The 19,461-nt window shown below is 30.0% G+C and overlaps 1 protein-coding gene across 2 annotated transcripts in view; it reads left to right on the forward strand.

The window, feature by feature from the left end:
* LOC142324518 (nephrin-like) overlaps positions 1–19,461 on the forward strand; it is a 964,738-nt gene that overhangs the window by 563,927 nt on the left and 381,350 nt on the right. For both annotated transcript variants that reach the window (XM_075365347.1, XM_075365348.1), the window contains exons 4-5: positions 3,035–3,148; positions 5,356–5,559. In XM_075365347.1, the coding sequence (XP_075221462.1) occupies positions 3,035–3,148; positions 5,356–5,559 (318 nt within the window). The remainder of the gene's footprint in view (positions 1–3,034; positions 3,149–5,355; positions 5,560–19,461) is intronic.

Here is a 19,461-nt window from a genome sequence, read left to right on the forward strand (position 1 = left end):
CCAGGAATTAGTCAAACCTAAATTAAATAAAATGTCAGTGAATTACAATCAACGCCCAGCAAATCCTACTGATATACATTGATAAAAATTTGCACCCAAGTTCTGTTTACGGTATAAACCCACGCTAAGAAAGGTTTTTTAAATTTCGACTTAAAAATTAAAATGGAGTAAAAATGAAATTTACTTTTTTTAATTTCTCGGTAAAAAATCTAGATGCCAACTTGAGTTTTGGTTTGTGTAATCTTGATATGAATATCTAAAAAACAATTTCTAATTTTTTTTTTAATTTAACCGAGAAAGGGATGAAGAAATGTCAAAAGATTTTGAATAATAATTGCAAATTATCCCCATTTCAGACTACACTAAAAGAGTTACTCGTAGATTTGGGCTTGCAAATACTCTTCATAACTATCTAAAATTCATTTTCGGGTAGTTTGACTTTCGAATTTTTGAGGGCACTCATCATCTTCAACGTTTTTACAGCCTTCTTGGAAACGCTTGTACCAAAAAACAAGCATTTACAAGTGTCTAAATGCTTGTTTTTTTCATAGAAGAATTGCCAAAACAACAATCAACATTTCTAATGGGGTGCTGCAATTTATTGCATTATTAAGGCAAAATTTAATGCAAATCTTTTGTTCCATTTTTCCACTAGTTAAAAATCGCTGAGAATACTAAAACACGTGTAATCTTTTCAAAAAGTAACAACATACAATAACAACACAGTCAATGCCACTGTTACTGATGTGCGACGCAACCAGTTACTTTAAAAATACTGAATAAAACCCGACGGAAAAGCAAGTAACTGTATAGATCGGGCAAAGACGCGTAGGGGATGCTAATATATATATATATATATATATATATATAATATATATATATATATATATATATATATTATATTAATCCAATCAACCAATTAATAAATCCAATCAAAGTACAAAATTAATAAATAAAATAAAATAGGGTGACACCTACCTTATTCTATAATTCATGCAAGAGAGCTTTCGCGAGTTATTCGCATCAGTTGCTAATTATATTTTTTCAAATCATTCGTATCAAATTGCATATTAAAACTGAAATTAAAAATCATCCTATACTACACTTCAAATTAAATATTGTTAAAAGGTCTTTTTCCAAATTAAAATCAAAACAGAAATAAAACAAAAATTGCTAATGTTATATGATGATTTTATATGATAGTATTTTATATGATGATTTTTAATTTCAATTTTACTATTTAATTTGATAGGAATGATTTGAAAACATAATATGGATGCGAGAACATAACTGATGACGCGAGTAACTCCCGAAAGCGCTATTGCATGAATTATGGAATAAAATAGGTGTCATCCTATTTTATTTTATTTTATTTATTCATTATGTACTTACGCTGATCGGATTAATCTAATTTGTATAGTGCAGAGGAATATGATTCTCGTAAGTATCGACTTTATAAAAGTTATATATATATATATATTGTGTGTGTGTGTGTGTGTGTGTGTGTGCGCGCGCGCGCGCGGGTGTGTGTGTGTGTGTGAGGCCGTTTTTTTTTCATTCAACAGGAAGGAAAATAAAATAGAGGTAGATATTTTACCAAAAACGAACTGTTAAAAACATAATCAAATGTAAATAATTAAATAAAAGCGAATTTCAGAACCATTTTTTGTATCGTTTGATTCTATAACAATATTATGCAAAAAAAACTGTGCAATGATTATGCTTCGGGTTGAGTGTTCGCGTTCCTCAGTTTCTACCTTGATATTATCTATTGCAACTGAGAAGTGAAAGTTCCTTTCACGAACAACGCGAAAAGTCCACTCCTCTTTTCTTGTAGATATGTAATCAATCAAACTTTGTTTATGGGCCAAATCAATACCTTATTCTACATGTTAACATCCTTCGAGAACACAAGCAGTAGTGTTATAAAGGTAGGACCTAATTACCTATATAATATAGTTCTATTTACTAACCACAGTTTCTAATAACTAATAATTGCAATTATCTTGCCGTACAACTATCGGCAAAGGCCTAATGGCGTCCCTTTGAGAAGCCTTAACGTTGTCATTCTTCATCCGAAGGTCCTGTTAACAATTTGATAAAGGTAACTCAGTAGTGATATCAATAGGAGATTGTGACTCATTAGGTATACGCGTCTGGTACAGGCTGCCATGGTATAGAAGTTGCTTGTGAATCTGTGATGTCAGTATTTGTCTCGCTTCCAGAGGCGTCATCCTCATCGAATATAATGTTATCTCTGATTAGTTTACGACGATACTGTTTCCTATATTCCCTGTTCAACGGTGCCAAGAGTATACGTTTTCTGGAATATAAGAACCATTCGTTTCTTTTGAAATATTTGGAATAGCCAGTAGCTGTTGCATAATTAACATCTCCTGTATAGGATATAGTTTAACCCTAAAATTCGATTAAAACCGGAAAAAATTAAGAGTAAATAAATATCAAAAAGCAGTTTTGTAATACAATACCTTTCTGAATAATCACAAAATAATCCACATCCTCGATATAATTTAAATATCATAAGTAAAAAATCACAAAGTCAAGAGTGAAAGATAAACACAACCTTCCAGTGTTAGAAAGAGCTGTTTCAATAAATACATAAATAAATAAATTAAGCCATACTATTATATACGAAATAGGTCTGAATAACAGTAAAACTGAACATCTTTCAGGTGCATGCAAGAAAAGTAAAACCTAATTGAAGATTACTAGAGATGTTATATAATACTTTCATAAAGAATAAATTTTGAAAGAGCAACTAAATTGCAGAGCAGTTTCGGAAACTTAATGCTCAAAATAAAAACTAAAATTAACTTGTATTTTGTAATTTTAACAATATTATTAGCTTTATAGAGACTTTTGTGTATGATAGAACTTGCTAGATCCAACTAAATTTTATGTAAAATATTGTTTTGTGTCTTCGTTTTAAACTTCAGTATGTATAAAATTTCTGAAACCTATTTACTAATTACAACTTTTCTTAATTTGATTATATACATATTACTCTTTTCAGTTCCGCCAGAAAGGTTGAATGTGTTGGATGAAAGAGGTGACAGTATCCAGCAATACATTCTGGGACCGTATAATGAAGGATCTGCTGTTGACATAGCATGCATTGCTGTTGGTGGTAAGTATTAATTTTTGTTATGGCAAATTAAAATTAAGTTATAATAAATAGTATAATTTTTCACCAGTTTTAATTTTTTTATATAAATGCATTTCATTAAAAATGTCTTTACAAAATATAATTTTAAATAGAATTATTATTTAATTTTATCAAAAAAGACGGGAAATTTGTATTTTCTCATTTATATGAGAGAAAACATTTTAGTGGCCAACACAATTGTCATGAATAACAATTATGACACTTGAACTTTTGTGCAAGTTTGCAGGTTTGTATGCGCACGCACATACATACACAAATACACACATTTGGTGTATATATATATATATATATATATACACACACACACACACACACAATACTGCAATAAATATGAAAAATTTGTATTAAAATCTAGGGCAAGAAACAGTGCCTAGCGGGCTGTGATGTTTGTATGCGATATTATTGTTGCGTTTACAGCTTTGTTTTTGTTTTTAATGGGTATGCAACATTTGTAAATGACATAGTAAATGGGTATTTTATAGCGTATCATAAAAACGATAGAACCTACCTGCCTTGTTGATGTTGAAAGAGCGAGAACGAGGTTATCGCTCCTGTTGCTACAGCGCTGGTAACACGGTAACACACTTGCTTCTCAGTTGAGCCTCCCTCAACGGGCTTAGATATAACCAAAACGTACATTAATCTTCGTTTATTCAAAATAGTTTTAAATATTCGTTCACGTTTGATATTTCACAAAATTACCCTTTTTACATAAATCAATTATTTTTTGCCACGATATAAATTTATTACAATGCTTTTACTATTAAAAAAAAAAAAAAAATTATTTAATGTTTTTAATAATCATTTTTTTAAATAAAACTTAAAGAAGATTCTAATAATAAAAAATTGTATTTAATTTACTTTTCAAAGAACACTTTTTTCCTTTATATTCTCTATCAGGTGCTGATCTAGCAGAGATCAGCAGCCGCTGACTGTAGGAATTCTTGAAATTACTCTTCGAATAAGACTGTTTTATTCTTGTTGCAGTTCCAGTAAGTACTTTGCCGTAATTCATTTACATTCTTTACTTTCCAGTGTCATTGTTTTCTTTAAAAATGTATTTTAAAATATATATTAAAACACATTATTATTTTTTATTTAAATTACTTTTTGTTACTTGTATTTCTTTAAAATTGTGTCAGATTTAAAAAATAATAATTTCTCATAAACGCTTCCTACAAGATTTTGATATAATACTAAAATATTACTGCTCGTAATTTTACCGCTTATCAAAAAGTTATTCTAACATAAAAATTCACGTTTTTTCATTTTAAAGTACTTTTTATCATCGGTTACTAGTTTAGAGATCTTGTTTCTAAGAATTTCATGTTAAATTGTTACTAAAACAACAATTTCTGTTCTTAACATAGAGATTTTCAAACAGTACTTCGCACTACACTTTCAAAACTATTTTTTTTTTGTCCAAGTAACCCACATACTTTACAATAAAATTAAATAATTAGTTACCAAAACAATACAAACTATGCCTAATATATTTATTTTAAGCCAAGATACGTAATTTAACCTATTTTTTTAAATAATGAATCCAGTTCCATCTTTGTTTCTGAACACCTTTCTAAAAAGAAGAAGAAATATTGGCATCAGGGATATGAAAATTATTATAATTGGTTTACCAGGTAAGTTTTCTTTTTGTTGAAAATATGATTGTTGAAATTTTGTAAGAAGTCAAAAATATCAAGCCTTATCGTAATTGAAAGAGGTAATTCTCCTTATATAAATGCTACCACATCATTATGGTAGTCAGTGAGTAGTTCTAATTGATAATTAAGTTCTTAGTCATACATGCATACATTATTGTATACATTAATTATATGTATAACTGATAAATAATGTGTATTATAAAGCTCATCTAACAATAATAACATTAGGCTTACATTGAATGTCATATACTCCTTCAACAATACTAATAAAAATAGTATATTCACTTGACTCGCCTGGTAAATTTCTTCAATGAGTAAATGTTTTTTTTATAACCTTACATAAATAATCATTTAATTTTAAATTTATAATAAATAATTAAAATTTCCAATATATATATATACATATATATATATATATATTAATATAATTAAAAATAATAAATATTAAGACTTCAATTAATCCAAATAAAAATTAATGACACATTAGTTTTTCTGATTTGTTATTAGGTCGTCCTCCACCGAGAGTAACATGGTGGCAAGAAAATGCATTACTTGACGATTCATGGGAGTTACTACCAGACAGAAGAGTTCGTAATTTATTAAGACTGGAGCGTCTCGAAAGGAGACACCTACATGCTGTATTTACATGTCAAGCATCCAATAACAATCTAGTTCCTCCAATATCTAGTGCCATTACTTTGGATCTCAACTGTAAGTACTATTATTTACTTACAATGTTTTATTGAATTTTACTCCTGTACTAGAAAATTTTAATAGAATGTTAGATATTAAAGTGAACGCGATTTTTTTGTAATACAAAGTGCATTCGCTAAGAAATTCCGTAAAGATTACATGACAAAAAACTACTAACGCGTTCTATTCTACTCTACTTAAGTAAAATGAATATTTTATGAAACAGAGTCTGCGCAGAAACTGAAGGATTATACTGGCAATATTAAAATGGATTTTTCGAACAAAGAATACTTTTTAAAAGAAAGCAGCGCTGTAAATTGCTATGTATATTCAACACAATAGCTGAGAGTATTTTTAAATAAAAAAGAAAATCTGAATGATGATAATTTTTTTCTATGTCACTTACTTTAACCTTTTTTTGGTGTAATGATTTTAAAAAAGAGAACTATTCTACCTATAAAATGCTAACATATATTTTTGTACTTAAAACATTTTCCATTGGATAACTTAAATGAAAATATAAAAATAAGCAATCCAAAATGTACACAACAGTTATTTTATAGATAAATTAAATTGCCTAATATTTTTAAAAAACAATCCTTCGTAACATTACCAATAAATCTGAACGAAATTGTGTAAAATATATATTATTTTTAGGTATTTTACCCGTATAAACGTACCCCATAAACGTTACTAACGTTTATGTTAATCAAATATAATTACATATAACCTTAAAAATTAACAAATTAAAACAAATAAAAATTATATCTTGAATTAATAAAATAAAATATAAAATAAAAATTCTAATCGTTCCATCCAAAATAGCTGCCAACAATGAGTTTATAACTGATAGCTAGACTATGGTTGTATGTTCCCCCTTAATGGTTTTTTACTTTATTATTTTTTTTTTGTAATTTGAGGTATCTCGATACTCTCTTTGGGAATTTTCTCTGATAAGAAAGGCTAACTCAGTAAGTCCAAATTTAGAGTATTCTCTCTTCAACGGATGCGGAGATTAAGGGCGGCTCAAAAACAGGACATATGATCATTTGATCGGCTGTTTTAAAGGTCTTTGCGAGACAAGCAAAACGGCATCAAAAAAGTTAAATTCTGACTATTTAAAGCAAAATGGCTACCAAAAATATCTTTACGTTTATTAAAAATTGAAAAAAAATAATTAAAATATTTTTTTTTAATTCAACCTTAAAAGGGGTAAAGAAAGGTAAAAGGATTCCAAAAATATTATTGTCAATTTTCCCCATTTCCAACTATACTAAACGAGATATTCATTTTATTTTGGCTTCCAAATATTTTTCAGATAAATATTTGAAAAATATTTTGAGGTTTTTTCTTTTAATTTTAATATTTTAAGAGGGAAAACATAGATTGTTTAACATACTTTTACCGTTATTGAACCAATCTTTATGAAATTTGATAACATTGATGGTAATTTATGTTTCTGATTATAAATTTCGTGATTGAAGCAGGAACGGGAAACTTAAAAACCATTTAGTTTTATAAATTGATCACAGATTAATTTTTATTTATCATTATTATTCCTACAATCGGTAACTTAATGGTCACAGGGGGCGTAACCAGGGGGGCAGAGCCGCTGGCTAGACGCCTTGATCGGCTAAAGATCCCCCTTCCGCGATGGGGATGCTAGTATATATCTATTAAATTTAAATTTGAATTATGTTTATACATTATACTACATCTATTATATTATACAAAACTATATATATTTATATATATATATACAAAATTTAAAATCAAGGAACCAACTAAGTTGATCTTAGAAAGGAGTTTACCAAGTCTAGAGAGAGAACTAACGATCAAAATTAACTATAAATTATCAGTCAATTTATGAAAAAACTGAATTTAATATTGATGAGAGAATTTTCAAAATATATGCATAAATCAGCTGAAATTACTGGGTCTAGCAGTCCCAATATTTGCTTGTTTGTTTTTTTTTTTAATTTTAATCAACAGTATACCCATTCTACTATCCATATTAAATCCTGTCTAACATTTGCTAATTTCAGTCACTTATGGAATAACTTAATTCGATTTTTTACATTATTTACTATCTTGGAATTATTACGTTCTAAGGGCCGTCCTGGGTCCAGGGATCTAGTAGCAAGACTCAATCAGTATGTAATTAATTCTAAATTTAATTAAGTAAATATACATAATAAGCTAATTCGTATTAAAATATCACGATGTAAAAAAACCGAGCTTATTCATATTGTAATATAGGCTATGAAACTGTTTTACGTATTTTCTCGCATAAAATTGGAAATTCGACCAAATAATTATAAATATTTATTTTACCTGCACATATGAATTATTCTACAGTGTTCAAAGCTACATTTAATAAATCATATCCTGTAGAACATAATAGTTAAATAATGATGTGTAATCTCCCACAGATCGATAACTGTGTTTTGATGTTAATAACATTTTCAAAGTAGCAGGTACCTATCAAAGTCAACAAAAACGTAAATGAGATAAAATAACAATTTAGGATTAAAATCATATGTGATGCTAAATTTAAACTCCTGTTAAAACTTTTGTCGAATGAAAATACCTATGCTCCCTTTACTAAAATAGAGAAAGTTATTTAAAAGTGTGATGATAAAAATTAAGAATTATGATAAAAGGCAAAAACTTTATTTTAAAACACGATTCGTCTTGTTTGTTTAAATTTAAGTAATTAAACTTTTTAACTTATATGTAATTGCATCTATATTTATTTAACCTCAATTATTATATTTAATTTGAAAAAGATAATAACGCTTAACTTAAATGAACTAGTAACGAGAGCGGAATGTTTTAATTACCAATTAAAATTATTCAAATTATATGAAAACATTACACAAGTTAAAATAAATCAGCAATGACAATGATTAAACTTCTAATTAAATGAGTTATGTGAAGTCACAGTTTTATTAATATATAAACAATAAATCTGTGTCATTTACAAACTTAATCACCTAATCGGTGTTCCATGTAAATACACGAACATATTGAAGTTAGTTAGTAAGTAGTTAACTGAATTCATCCGATAAGTAATCAACTGATCTGTAATATCAGATGAACGGGAGTTTATTTGGCTAAATAATTAAGACGCGTCTGAATTTCTAGTAATTCTAAGCAAACAGATTGCGTGTTTATTACATTTTACTAGAAATAAAATAAAATATTGAATATAGATATTTTTTTTTATTTTAAATAATATAAAGATAAAAAAAATTATTATTTGAGAAACTAAAATAATCTAAGCTAATATCTATAAACGTACTTTAATTAAGTATTTTATGTTGTATGTACAACATAAAGTACTTTAATTAAGTATTTTATGTTGTATGTACAACATAAAATACTTAATTTGTACTTGGATTAAATTAATTCCTAAAATTATTTCATTAAATTCAAACAATAATTTTGATACAGTATATTGTTGAATATTATATTGATATTAATGATGTTAATGATTAACCCTTGTAAAGTTCTTTTAAATTGGCATGAAAGTAATAAAATCTGGTCTTCAACGAGGAAATATCAATATTATAACAATACAGGAATAGCGGGCCTGAGTAACGGATTCCTACCAATTATTATGAAAGTAGTAGAAAATATAATAATGGGAGAATCCAGAAAGTGACAAAAAGGGAACTCTTTTTGTAAGGTAACAGATCCGTTTAATAATTTTCTTTTGTTATACTGTCCGCTGACATGCTATGAACACCTACTGTGCCATGAGAAAAGCTACCGGACCAATTTATGGAATTCATAGGAACGAAAGCTTCGGTCGATCGTTCTCACGCTTCGACTTGGGTCCGGTTCTGCAGGTAAAGAAGACAGGAGTATAAATACCCCTGGTAAACCATTTAAAGTTCAGTTTTGCGAGATGTGAGTCTGCGAGAGATTAAGACGTCAGTTCGGCGATGGGAGTTCTGCGAGAAGAAAGAGCGAGACGTTACGACGTCAGCTCAGCGAGGAAAGATTGCAAGATGTGAGTTGTGCGAGTTCGGCGGAGTTTTGCGAACCAGCCAGCAAGACATTACGAGTCGGTCCAGAGAGGTGAGTCTGCGGTGTGAGTGTGCGAGACGTCAATCAGCGACAGCACTGCGGGGAAGACTGATGAAGGAGCGAATTTTCTATGTGAATTAAGTTCGAAACGATTAAGGTGACGCTACGAGTAATTCCAGTAAACGAGAAAATTATCGGTGAGTTACAGTAAAACTAAGAGAGAAAGAAACAACGTACTAAAATTCATTCATAAAATGTTAGGGAATTTTTATCTGTGAACAGCAAAGATATTTGCAGTGAACTTTATATACTTGTTTTTATCTAGCGTACTATTATTTGCTAATACAAGACTACTGGTTAAGACTAGCGATTACGTTATATCTTATGAGTCTGATCTGATTAGTTCTGATCTTATAGTCTATGTATAATGAGTCTGAATTCTGGTTTTATATTCATCTACCTGTAATAAATACTGACAATTACGTTAAACTCTGTCTTGTGTGTAATCTCTTGTTTATTATTACTATTGATATTTTGTGACTATTTGATGTGTTATATAATAATTGTTTACTGTTTCGATTATGTTATGTTTTTATGCTATGTATTTATTGTTTGATTTGGTTGTTATTGACATGTAATATTATATCGTTTACTACTATTATCATGATTATTGTTGTGGTTGTAATTACTTATTATTATTATTAATATTGATTTGTCTTGTAATTATGAATATTTTAAGCCGATAAATGTAATTATATAAATATTCTAAATTGTTAATCTCTCAATATCCTGATCGAGTCGCGAACACACGACTATTTATTATCTACCAGAAAATTTGGTTTAATAATTATTATGAATAAAAATAGTTGAACAAATATTAATAATAAAACATCAATTATATATACAAATAAGTGCTGTGGTTTTTATTATGAAAATAATATTTTCAAAAATAGAAATTTAATAAGAATTACCATTATTCGTACAAAAAAAAAATTGGAATACATAGATTAAACCGTGTATTTTGAAGCGTTTTTCAGCTAAATAAATCCTATAAATTTATTATTTCCTGTATTTATATTATATATAAGCGGTTACGCATAAACCACGTTACGTTGAAAACTAAAGAAATAACAAAAAAAAAAGAAGAATTTACATGATTTAAAATAGAGTGGGAAAGTGGATTGCTGCAAATATTTTTTAAATTCTTATATTATTTTTCTTAATATGGTTCAGAAATATTAAAAACGTGTAAGTATTTATAACCTAATTGACGATATTACGAAAGTAAATTGAAACCAAAAAGGAAGTACCATTAAAATATAGAGAGTTAAATAAAAATGAAACATAAATCTTAGGAGGATGAACAAACTTTAATTGGTGAACGAAGCCATCGTGGAAGGCGTGTGTTAAATGAACGTCAGTTCGGTTACGGTAGCTTACGGGCAACTGAGAAACCATTCTGCATCATAATAATTATATAAGAGAAGCTTAAGAAGAATAAACTTAATCGCATAATATTTTTAGATCTTGACGAAGATCTAATAATCTTTTGCATCAATAATTCAGAAGAATGGAAGGACAACGATTAATGATTAAAGAAAGTTAAAGTGAAATATAGAGGAAAGAAATCTTGCATACGATCTGAGTTATAATGGGGCAAATTAGTCTGTCCAATTATTTCACATAGAGAATCAAGTTCATGAGTTGAAAGAAAAATTTGAAATTGTCATATTTCCTAAAATAGAAAAAATTAAACTTTGTCAAAGGTATTTTGCTGGTGGGGGGAGGGGTAACAAAAGTTAAAGATGTGATTCTGAATGGTAACAGCCTTGTTACTAACAAAAAGATTCAATTAATAAGTTCAAAAGAAAGGTATGAAACTGAATACGAAGGTGAATAATAAAAAAATAAATAAAGAAAAATAACACTAAAAAAAGTAGTAAGATAGATAAATCAACATACGAGAACTGGGAGAATTTTTATATAACAGTAGTAAAATAACAAAGCATGCTCGAAGTTAGATAAAAAACTTGACACAATTTAAGTGACACAAATAAGGAAAGAATTTTAACAGGAAAAATTGCTAGTTATCTAATATAGTCGTAAATTTAAGAAGTAGAAAGATTTTTGCACAGATATTTGTGTGAAGTGTAGCAATTTATGGTAGCGAAACATGACTATTGGAAAAACAGAAAGAAAAGAGGCGTTTGAAATTTACTTATGATGTGTTTTTAACGTATGTTGTAGTAATTATTTTGAATTCAGAAAAATAGCATAGAACAGAAAGGGATGGATAATACAAGGTGTGGCTATTAAATAAGTGTGGCTACTAGATTAATGCTGCTTCAGAATAACTGCATACGACCAAGTTCGTACGACCGACAGCTTTTTAGCGTAAAGCCATCTCTTTCAATTGTTGTCACTCCAGATTCTGTAGACATATTATTCTGGCTGTGGCCTTCGTTTGGATAACATCTGTTTTTTTGTTCTGCCGAAAAAATGGTAAGTGTTTTATTAGAGCAAAGAATTGTCGTGAAATTTCAAATGAAACTTGAAAAAACCGCTACTGAAACATATCTTTTGTTAAAAATAGTATATGGGAATGAATTTTTATCATGCGCGGATTTTGATTGGTTTAAGCGTTTCCAACATGACCGAAGACGTTCGCTCGGGTCACCCTTCCACGTCAAAAACTGATAAAACTATTGAAAAAAATTGGTAATCTGTTCCGATCTAAATTTTTTTATTATTTATTTTTTTATAACTCCCTTCCCCTCAAGGCTCATAATACCACGATCCCGTATAACACGACCTTGAGAGTGCCAGTTGCCTCTAATCCCCTGGGAGGCCATGCCAGACACTACTATGCCGTTCCTGAGAACACCCCTCAGTAGCTGGGTCTCAGTCTTTTAATAAGCGCCTGCCTCTAATTCTGGGTCCTCTACCAGGGCCCCAGATCGGGTCTCGGCCTTTCTTTTCCCCACATAAGGACCCCAGAAGTCCCCGTTCAATCACTGAAGGTGGGACGCCGAGTGATCTCACACCTCCTGAACGGGGCTACCCTAACGCTAACACCTCTCACCCATCTTAAACTTCTTCCGGGGTCTTCTTTCAGATGATGTTCTCTATTACCTTACTGACGATTGACCAGTTCCGCTCACCGTGAAGCATTACTTCCACTATATTACCTGCGGTAATCTCTCCCAACCGCGTCAGCATCATCATCTTGTCTTTCTCCCACTTTGAGCACTGGAAGAGTGTGTTCTACGGTATCCCGCTCTCCACAATACTGGCAGCTTTCAGACGACTGTCTCCTCCTGTCGCATAGATTAAAGCTACCATGTCCCGATAAAAATTGGGTTAGCTCAAATGTGAGTTCCCTGTGCTCACGTCTGAGCCAAGGCCTGATATCTGCTATTAACTTCTTTGTCTAGAGACCCACCTCTGATCATTTCTCCTGCCAGCGCTCTAGCCATCCGACTTATTCGTCTGATCTGGCACCATGTGGATTTTATTTGTTTCCCAAGGTCAAATTTGCATTAAAAGGAACAATATTTCACACCGTTGAAGCTGTAAATGAAAAAGCGGCACGCGTCATGAAAGAACTCACAGAAGAAGACTTCCAGCACTGTTTCGAACAATAAAAAATTTGCATAGAGCGTTTAGGGATATAGAAGGGGTGTATATTGAAAGGGATAATAACTAAATATGCATAAATTTAAAATAAAATATTTACAGCATTAGTCTCGTTATTTAATAGCCTGATCTCGTATAAAAAAGCCAAATTATTGTTAAAGAAAAAAATATTTACATAATAAACATGATATACTACTACTAACTTAAAATAAATTACTGAGGAGAAAAGGCAAACCATTCATCCCTATAAACTCATTCAGTGTGAGATGACTATGGATTCTGAATAAATTAAAAGTTTTTTTCTAAAAATCATAGATTATATATTTCACTAATTGCAAACACGGGACATGTAGTATTAAATCATCAAACACTTTTCAATAGTATTACATATTTTACAACATTAAAATTCACTTAACATTTATATAAATAAAAAAATAAATTTAAGCTAAATTTTAATTTGCCCTTACGGAAAAATAAAAGTTGGAAGATCCTTAACTAAATCAGTGCCAGCCATTGGGGTAATCCTGTTCTCAGTATACTGAGTAAATCAGAAATACTAATAGCAGTTTAAGTAAATTGACGTATACCAGACAACTTTAAGTGGCGGAATATATCTATTACAAACTGTAAATTTTTATGAAGATAAATATTATTCAAATCAATACATAATTTTACATTATACAGACCAGTGAGGAACAAATGACTAGTGCTTTTCTCACGTAGAACTTGAAAGAAAAATTATGTTAAATTTAATTACCAAAAATGATACGGTTTGCTCCAATTAGAATGACCGTATTGATTTACGAATTTTTTGTTTGATACAATAATAAACAGGATAAAAAGGTTTAATTTTTTGAAAAGATGAAATGAAAAATCTTAATGAGAAAATTTATTAGATAGATAAAGTAAGGAATAAACAGTTATTTTCAGGTTTTATGAAGAAAAAAAAACAAAGGGCAAAATTTATACAAGTGATTAGTTAGATCACGTACGAAGAGATAATTCAATGAAAATGACAACAGCCCGAGAAGAATAAGCAGGGTGTGAAGGAATAAGAGAATGTTGAATAAGAAATACAGGAAATTAGAGTCATTAAACAATGATATAAATTGTAAGAGAAATACTGAAAAAGAGATATTGATGGAGTTTAGGACGTGATATTCGGAAGAGGATCACAATCTAATGATTTCCATTTTAAAAAGAAACCTGGGTTTTACAGTAAATAGTTACTTTTATTTAGATTTAAAAAAGAAATTTTGCAAAAGATATATTTGTGCATACTTTACGTAACAATATACATGGACTCTCAGTTATATTTCGTGAATAAAAACTATTTAAATAAATAAATAACTAAACAAAAATTAAAATTTTGGAATCGCTGTAAGCAGTTTCTTAATTTTTTTCAATATTATTTTAATACAAAAACAGAAAATAAAACAGAAGAAATTTTGTTAAAAAGAATATTTACTTTTTTCCCAGGCAAAACCCATGTAGGCTAAGTAAACTATTCTTCAATTAAAATAAAACTAAAATATTTCAAAAGTTATTATTACTTGTTTACAAACGGTTCGATAAGTCTATAGCCGTAATTTTAAGTTGAATTGGTGGTTATGTAACTTAAAAGAAAATAACAAAAGTACCTTATTGTAGAACCACCACTCATACGTACACAGGCCTGTCTGTAATACTTATAAAACATTAATTTCAAGTATTGTGTAACAAACAGTAGCAATATAGGCTCAGCTACTGAGCTTTTATTCTTTTATAGGAATTAAAGGAGAAGAAAGACAACTCCATTTTCATTGTTCTCCGAACAGTACTCTTATTCAAACAGAGTTAGCCATTTTATGGGGCCACTTCAGTGGTGTTCCAAGTGAATAAAAGAGGCCCGCACTCTTCACTACCCCCACCTCTACAACAGCCTCCTCGCTCCTTCTTCTACTAATCTATTTGTTGTAAAGAGGACAGATCTTTGTTAATGGATGGAGAGAAAGAAGAAAAAGAGTAATAAATAGAAAAGGAGGGAAAAGCGAGAGGCCGAGTGAAATAAAATGTTTGTATAGAGCATTGTCAACTCATAAATTACCATTATTATCGTTGGACGTATCATTTCTATTACCTGTTAATAGCAAGCTCACATTTAATTAGTTCTGCTCATTAATTTTAACCGAGGTGTAACGAGTTGTTTTGTTGTTCAATATACTTTGACACAAAAATCTTTTTTTTACTTCACACCTCTACTCTTTCATTTAATAAGTGTGCTTTTTCTTTCTTTTGAAAAAAATGAGTAAATATATTTAATTATTTATAAAAGAAAATCAAATTAAATTCACTGAATATATTATTACGCGCTAATTAATTAAATTAAGCCCATCAGTACTAAGTAGATAATGAAGGCGTATCTATTGATTTGGAAGTAATGTAAGTTTACATATTTTTAGGATAAGAAAATTTTTTTTGTATCTCAAATTATATTTACAATTGCTTTCGTAGATTAGTAACCATAAGTACATTTCAACACAATAATCAAGTTATAAAGGAGTTTTGCTTGAAACACCTTAGTTAAATACATTCTAGACATCAACAGCAAATTAAAAGTAGCATACGCGTTAATAAAGTACAGCCAGTAATGAACTAGAAATCATAATAATACTCAGTACTACGAATGAAAGTACAACGTAGAAAAAAAACAGTAACACAGGAACAAATAACATTAGAAAAATAAATGATCACAAACAAAAACATAAATACTTTGATGATACACAATTTAAGAAGAGAAGTCTCGTCGTCCTGAGTATCACTATTAGGTTCATAGGTTCAATCCATGAACCTACTTTAATCGTCTTACATCTCCCCAATCGTCTAAGAGTTTAATAGGTAGGTAGGTTACTCGGTCGATAAGTTTTATTTTGTACTTAGTAGCAAATCGATTGACATGCACTCGAACACACGATAACCCTAAATACTCATGAATTCGTTGTTCGAACAAAACAAAACATGAACCCTCCAGTGTAATGAATCTCGCAAATTTATTCTGGAAATTCTGACTAGTCTCTATACTGCAATTACTTGCCGTAACCTACAGTTGGATTCCACATGTCCAAGGCAGTTTTAGAATCACTTTGTGCAAAAGTAGCTTGTTAAATAGGGATAGTTGCGATTTCCTTCCTAATAACCATTATAGCTCCTTAAATTTGATATCTAGCAGTTTTCTTTTTTCTTTATTGTAGGCTTTCCATGGTGACGACGATCTAGGTGAATTCCTAAATACCGTACATTTTCAGCTTGCGGGATGTAAGCTCCATCTAAATGGATTCCCGGCCAGTCACCGCTTTTCATCGCGAATATTACGCGAGTCGATTATGCTTTATTTTCCACTTTCTCAACCGCTCGGCTAGAAGGTCTAACCCATATTGCAACTTAGTAAAGTCCTAAGTAGGATCATAATCTGCAGCCAAAATTACCATTTCGTCCACAAACGATGCAAATAACAATATAAAAACGATAAATAAACATAAATCGATTCATACCAGAACAATATTAATATTTTTCTGTGAGTGGAAGGTATGCAGTGAAGATGGAGTAAAGGGTAGGCCCCAACACTGAGCCCTGAGCAACGTCCGAGGAAGTATCAAAGAATTCAGATAACTCCTCGTTGTATTTAATCTGGAAGAAGTGTCCGTCAAGTAACTACCCAATATTAAATAAAAGGGTTAAGGTAGATTTGTTTTTAGTTTTATTTACGTATAACAGACCAGGCAGCCAGACTTTATTGAAGGCCTGCTGGATACTTAGAAAGGCAGCCGTACAAAACGTTTTCTCCTCCAAGCTGTTGGTGAAAATAACAGGATTCAGTGGTGGCTGGGCCACCGTGAAAACCGATCTGGTGATCAAAAATAATTTGTTCCTCCTCAAAGAAGAGCCACAATCTCTGAAGGAATAGCCTTTCGAATACCTTAGACATTAAAAGTAGTTCTCTTATTGGCCTGTATGAGGACACGTCATGCACTGACTTGCCCGGTTTACAAGTAGTACTATCATTACTTGAGACACCTTCTACACCGACGGGTAACATGTCGTTCGAAGAATATCATTAATCAGTCGATTAATATAAATTTTCGTCTTAGATGGGAGCATTACGAGTATTTTGTTGGTCTTTTTCTGGACAGTCTTATCTTCTGGTCTCCTGTAACATTTCCACCTCTATCTGAGCCGCCTTTTGTTTGAGATAACATGATCCATTACTTCTCATGAATAATCTTCACCTTGCCAGTGTTAGCACGTGCTAGATATTGAATCGCCGGACAACCTCACTGTTGTCTAGGAGACACCAGCGCTAATTATTTCATACGATTGATTACCTAACCGTAGTTTGTAATGCGAAACGAATCGTTTCATCTCGTCACGAACGTAAAGCAATCCAAGACAGTCGTGAATTTTCTCATTCTGAGCAAATCATGATGCCTCTGCAATGGATCTCGCCAATTTGTTGAAAAGTTGTTAATCTCAAATTTACATATGCACGTCGTGCCTCAAAGCCTATGCCACATGTGCAAATCGGTTTTAGAATCACTTTGTAAATCAAAGTTTATTGGATAACGACAGGTGCAAGTTCCTACCTAACTATCAATAATATTTCTACATTAAAAAAAAATGTTTTAAAATAATAATCATGATATCTACAATATAAAATTTATCTTTCTTTTTATTTATTTATTTATTTTTTTTAATTATTTCTGTATATTTCTTTTTTCAACATGTATGGTAGAATTCTGGTCGTCCAGGATACACTGTAGTAGTGGTTTATAGATAAATGTCTAGATACTAATACAGCTGTTAAACTTTCTTTTTTTAACCCTAATGTATAATTAAATTTTAACCCATTACAGTTGTATGTAAAACTGTAAAAGATAATTTAACAAAATTTTTTCGATTTAAATAAATAGAATATTTTGAAAATTAGTGATTATATCAGTAAATAAAAGGTGTTACTAAAGTTCACAGTAAGCTTATATTTTTATTGTTGATTCGGAAATACAGTTTTGCATAATATACAACCTGATCTTTTTTTAAAATAAGATTTCACCTTATGAATGATTAAAAATAAAATTAATTAATTAAAACGTTTTAAAAATATAACTTTTTAAATAAAACTATAACTTTAAAATTAAAAAAAAAATCGGTTTGATTGTAATAGTTAAAATATTTTTTTTTTTTTATTTAACTGCACCGATTTCCACATGTCCAACCACTTTCTTTCGCATTAGTACCATCAGTTTGGCATTAGTATCAATCGAGCTAAAGTAAAATCCTTATTTATATCAACATTTAATCCCGCTATGTCATTTAATTGCTTAATTTACTTGAAAAAGAATATTTCACGTCAGCTATATCCTTAATTGAATTAATATAAAATGTTATTACATTAGGATTTACAACCTTTTATATATTAATTTGTTTTTACTTCCTTATGCGAAGTAAAGGAGGTCGAAAAATTTCATTTTTAGATTTCAACGAAAATATCCATTTTGACCATCCCTGAATCCATTTTGACTAGTTTCGGCGTAACGTCTGTACGTACGTATGCATCTCGCATAATTCAAAAACTATTAGCCGTAGGATGTTGAAATTTTGGATTTAGGACTGTTATAACATCTAGTTGTGCACCTCCCCTTTTGATTGCAATCGACTCAACAAAAAGTGTCTAGAAAAGCCAAAAATCCGAAAAATTTGGATTTAGGGTTTATTAATAAGCCTTCATTGAGAGTTTTTCAACGATGTATCATAAGTGGTACTTATGTTCACTAGTCCCAGAGTTATAGCAAAATTTTTTATCGTAAAAAAAAATTACAATAAATAATAATTCAATAACAACAATAAAGAAAAAAATATGAAAAAATATTAGAAGTTATTAATGAAATAAAATTTTATGTACTTTTCATTTAAAAAAAATATTTATATGTAATTTAATATGCATACAAGGAAGTCATATGGGTCCACATCCGATTTTTTTAATACCCTTTCTTATATTTTGGCTAAAAATTTGAACCTTTCCTATGAAAAATAACAACTAAATTAAGAACTTTCTTTAATCCATTAAACTTCCATTCTTACTCAAGCAAACTGTGACCTCGAGCTTTTTTTCAGCTTTACTTATAAATAATAATCCGGCATTACATCAAATTTGAATAAAATTTACTACATACATACATAATTCTCACACTTTATCGAAAAAAATACAATAAATAT

Source organism: Lycorma delicatula, chromosome 5, assembly GCF_047948215.1.
Source record: "Lycorma delicatula isolate Av1 chromosome 5, ASM4794821v1, whole genome shotgun sequence".
Classification (NCBI taxonomy): Eukaryota; Metazoa; Arthropoda; class Insecta; order Hemiptera; family Fulgoridae; genus Lycorma; species Lycorma delicatula.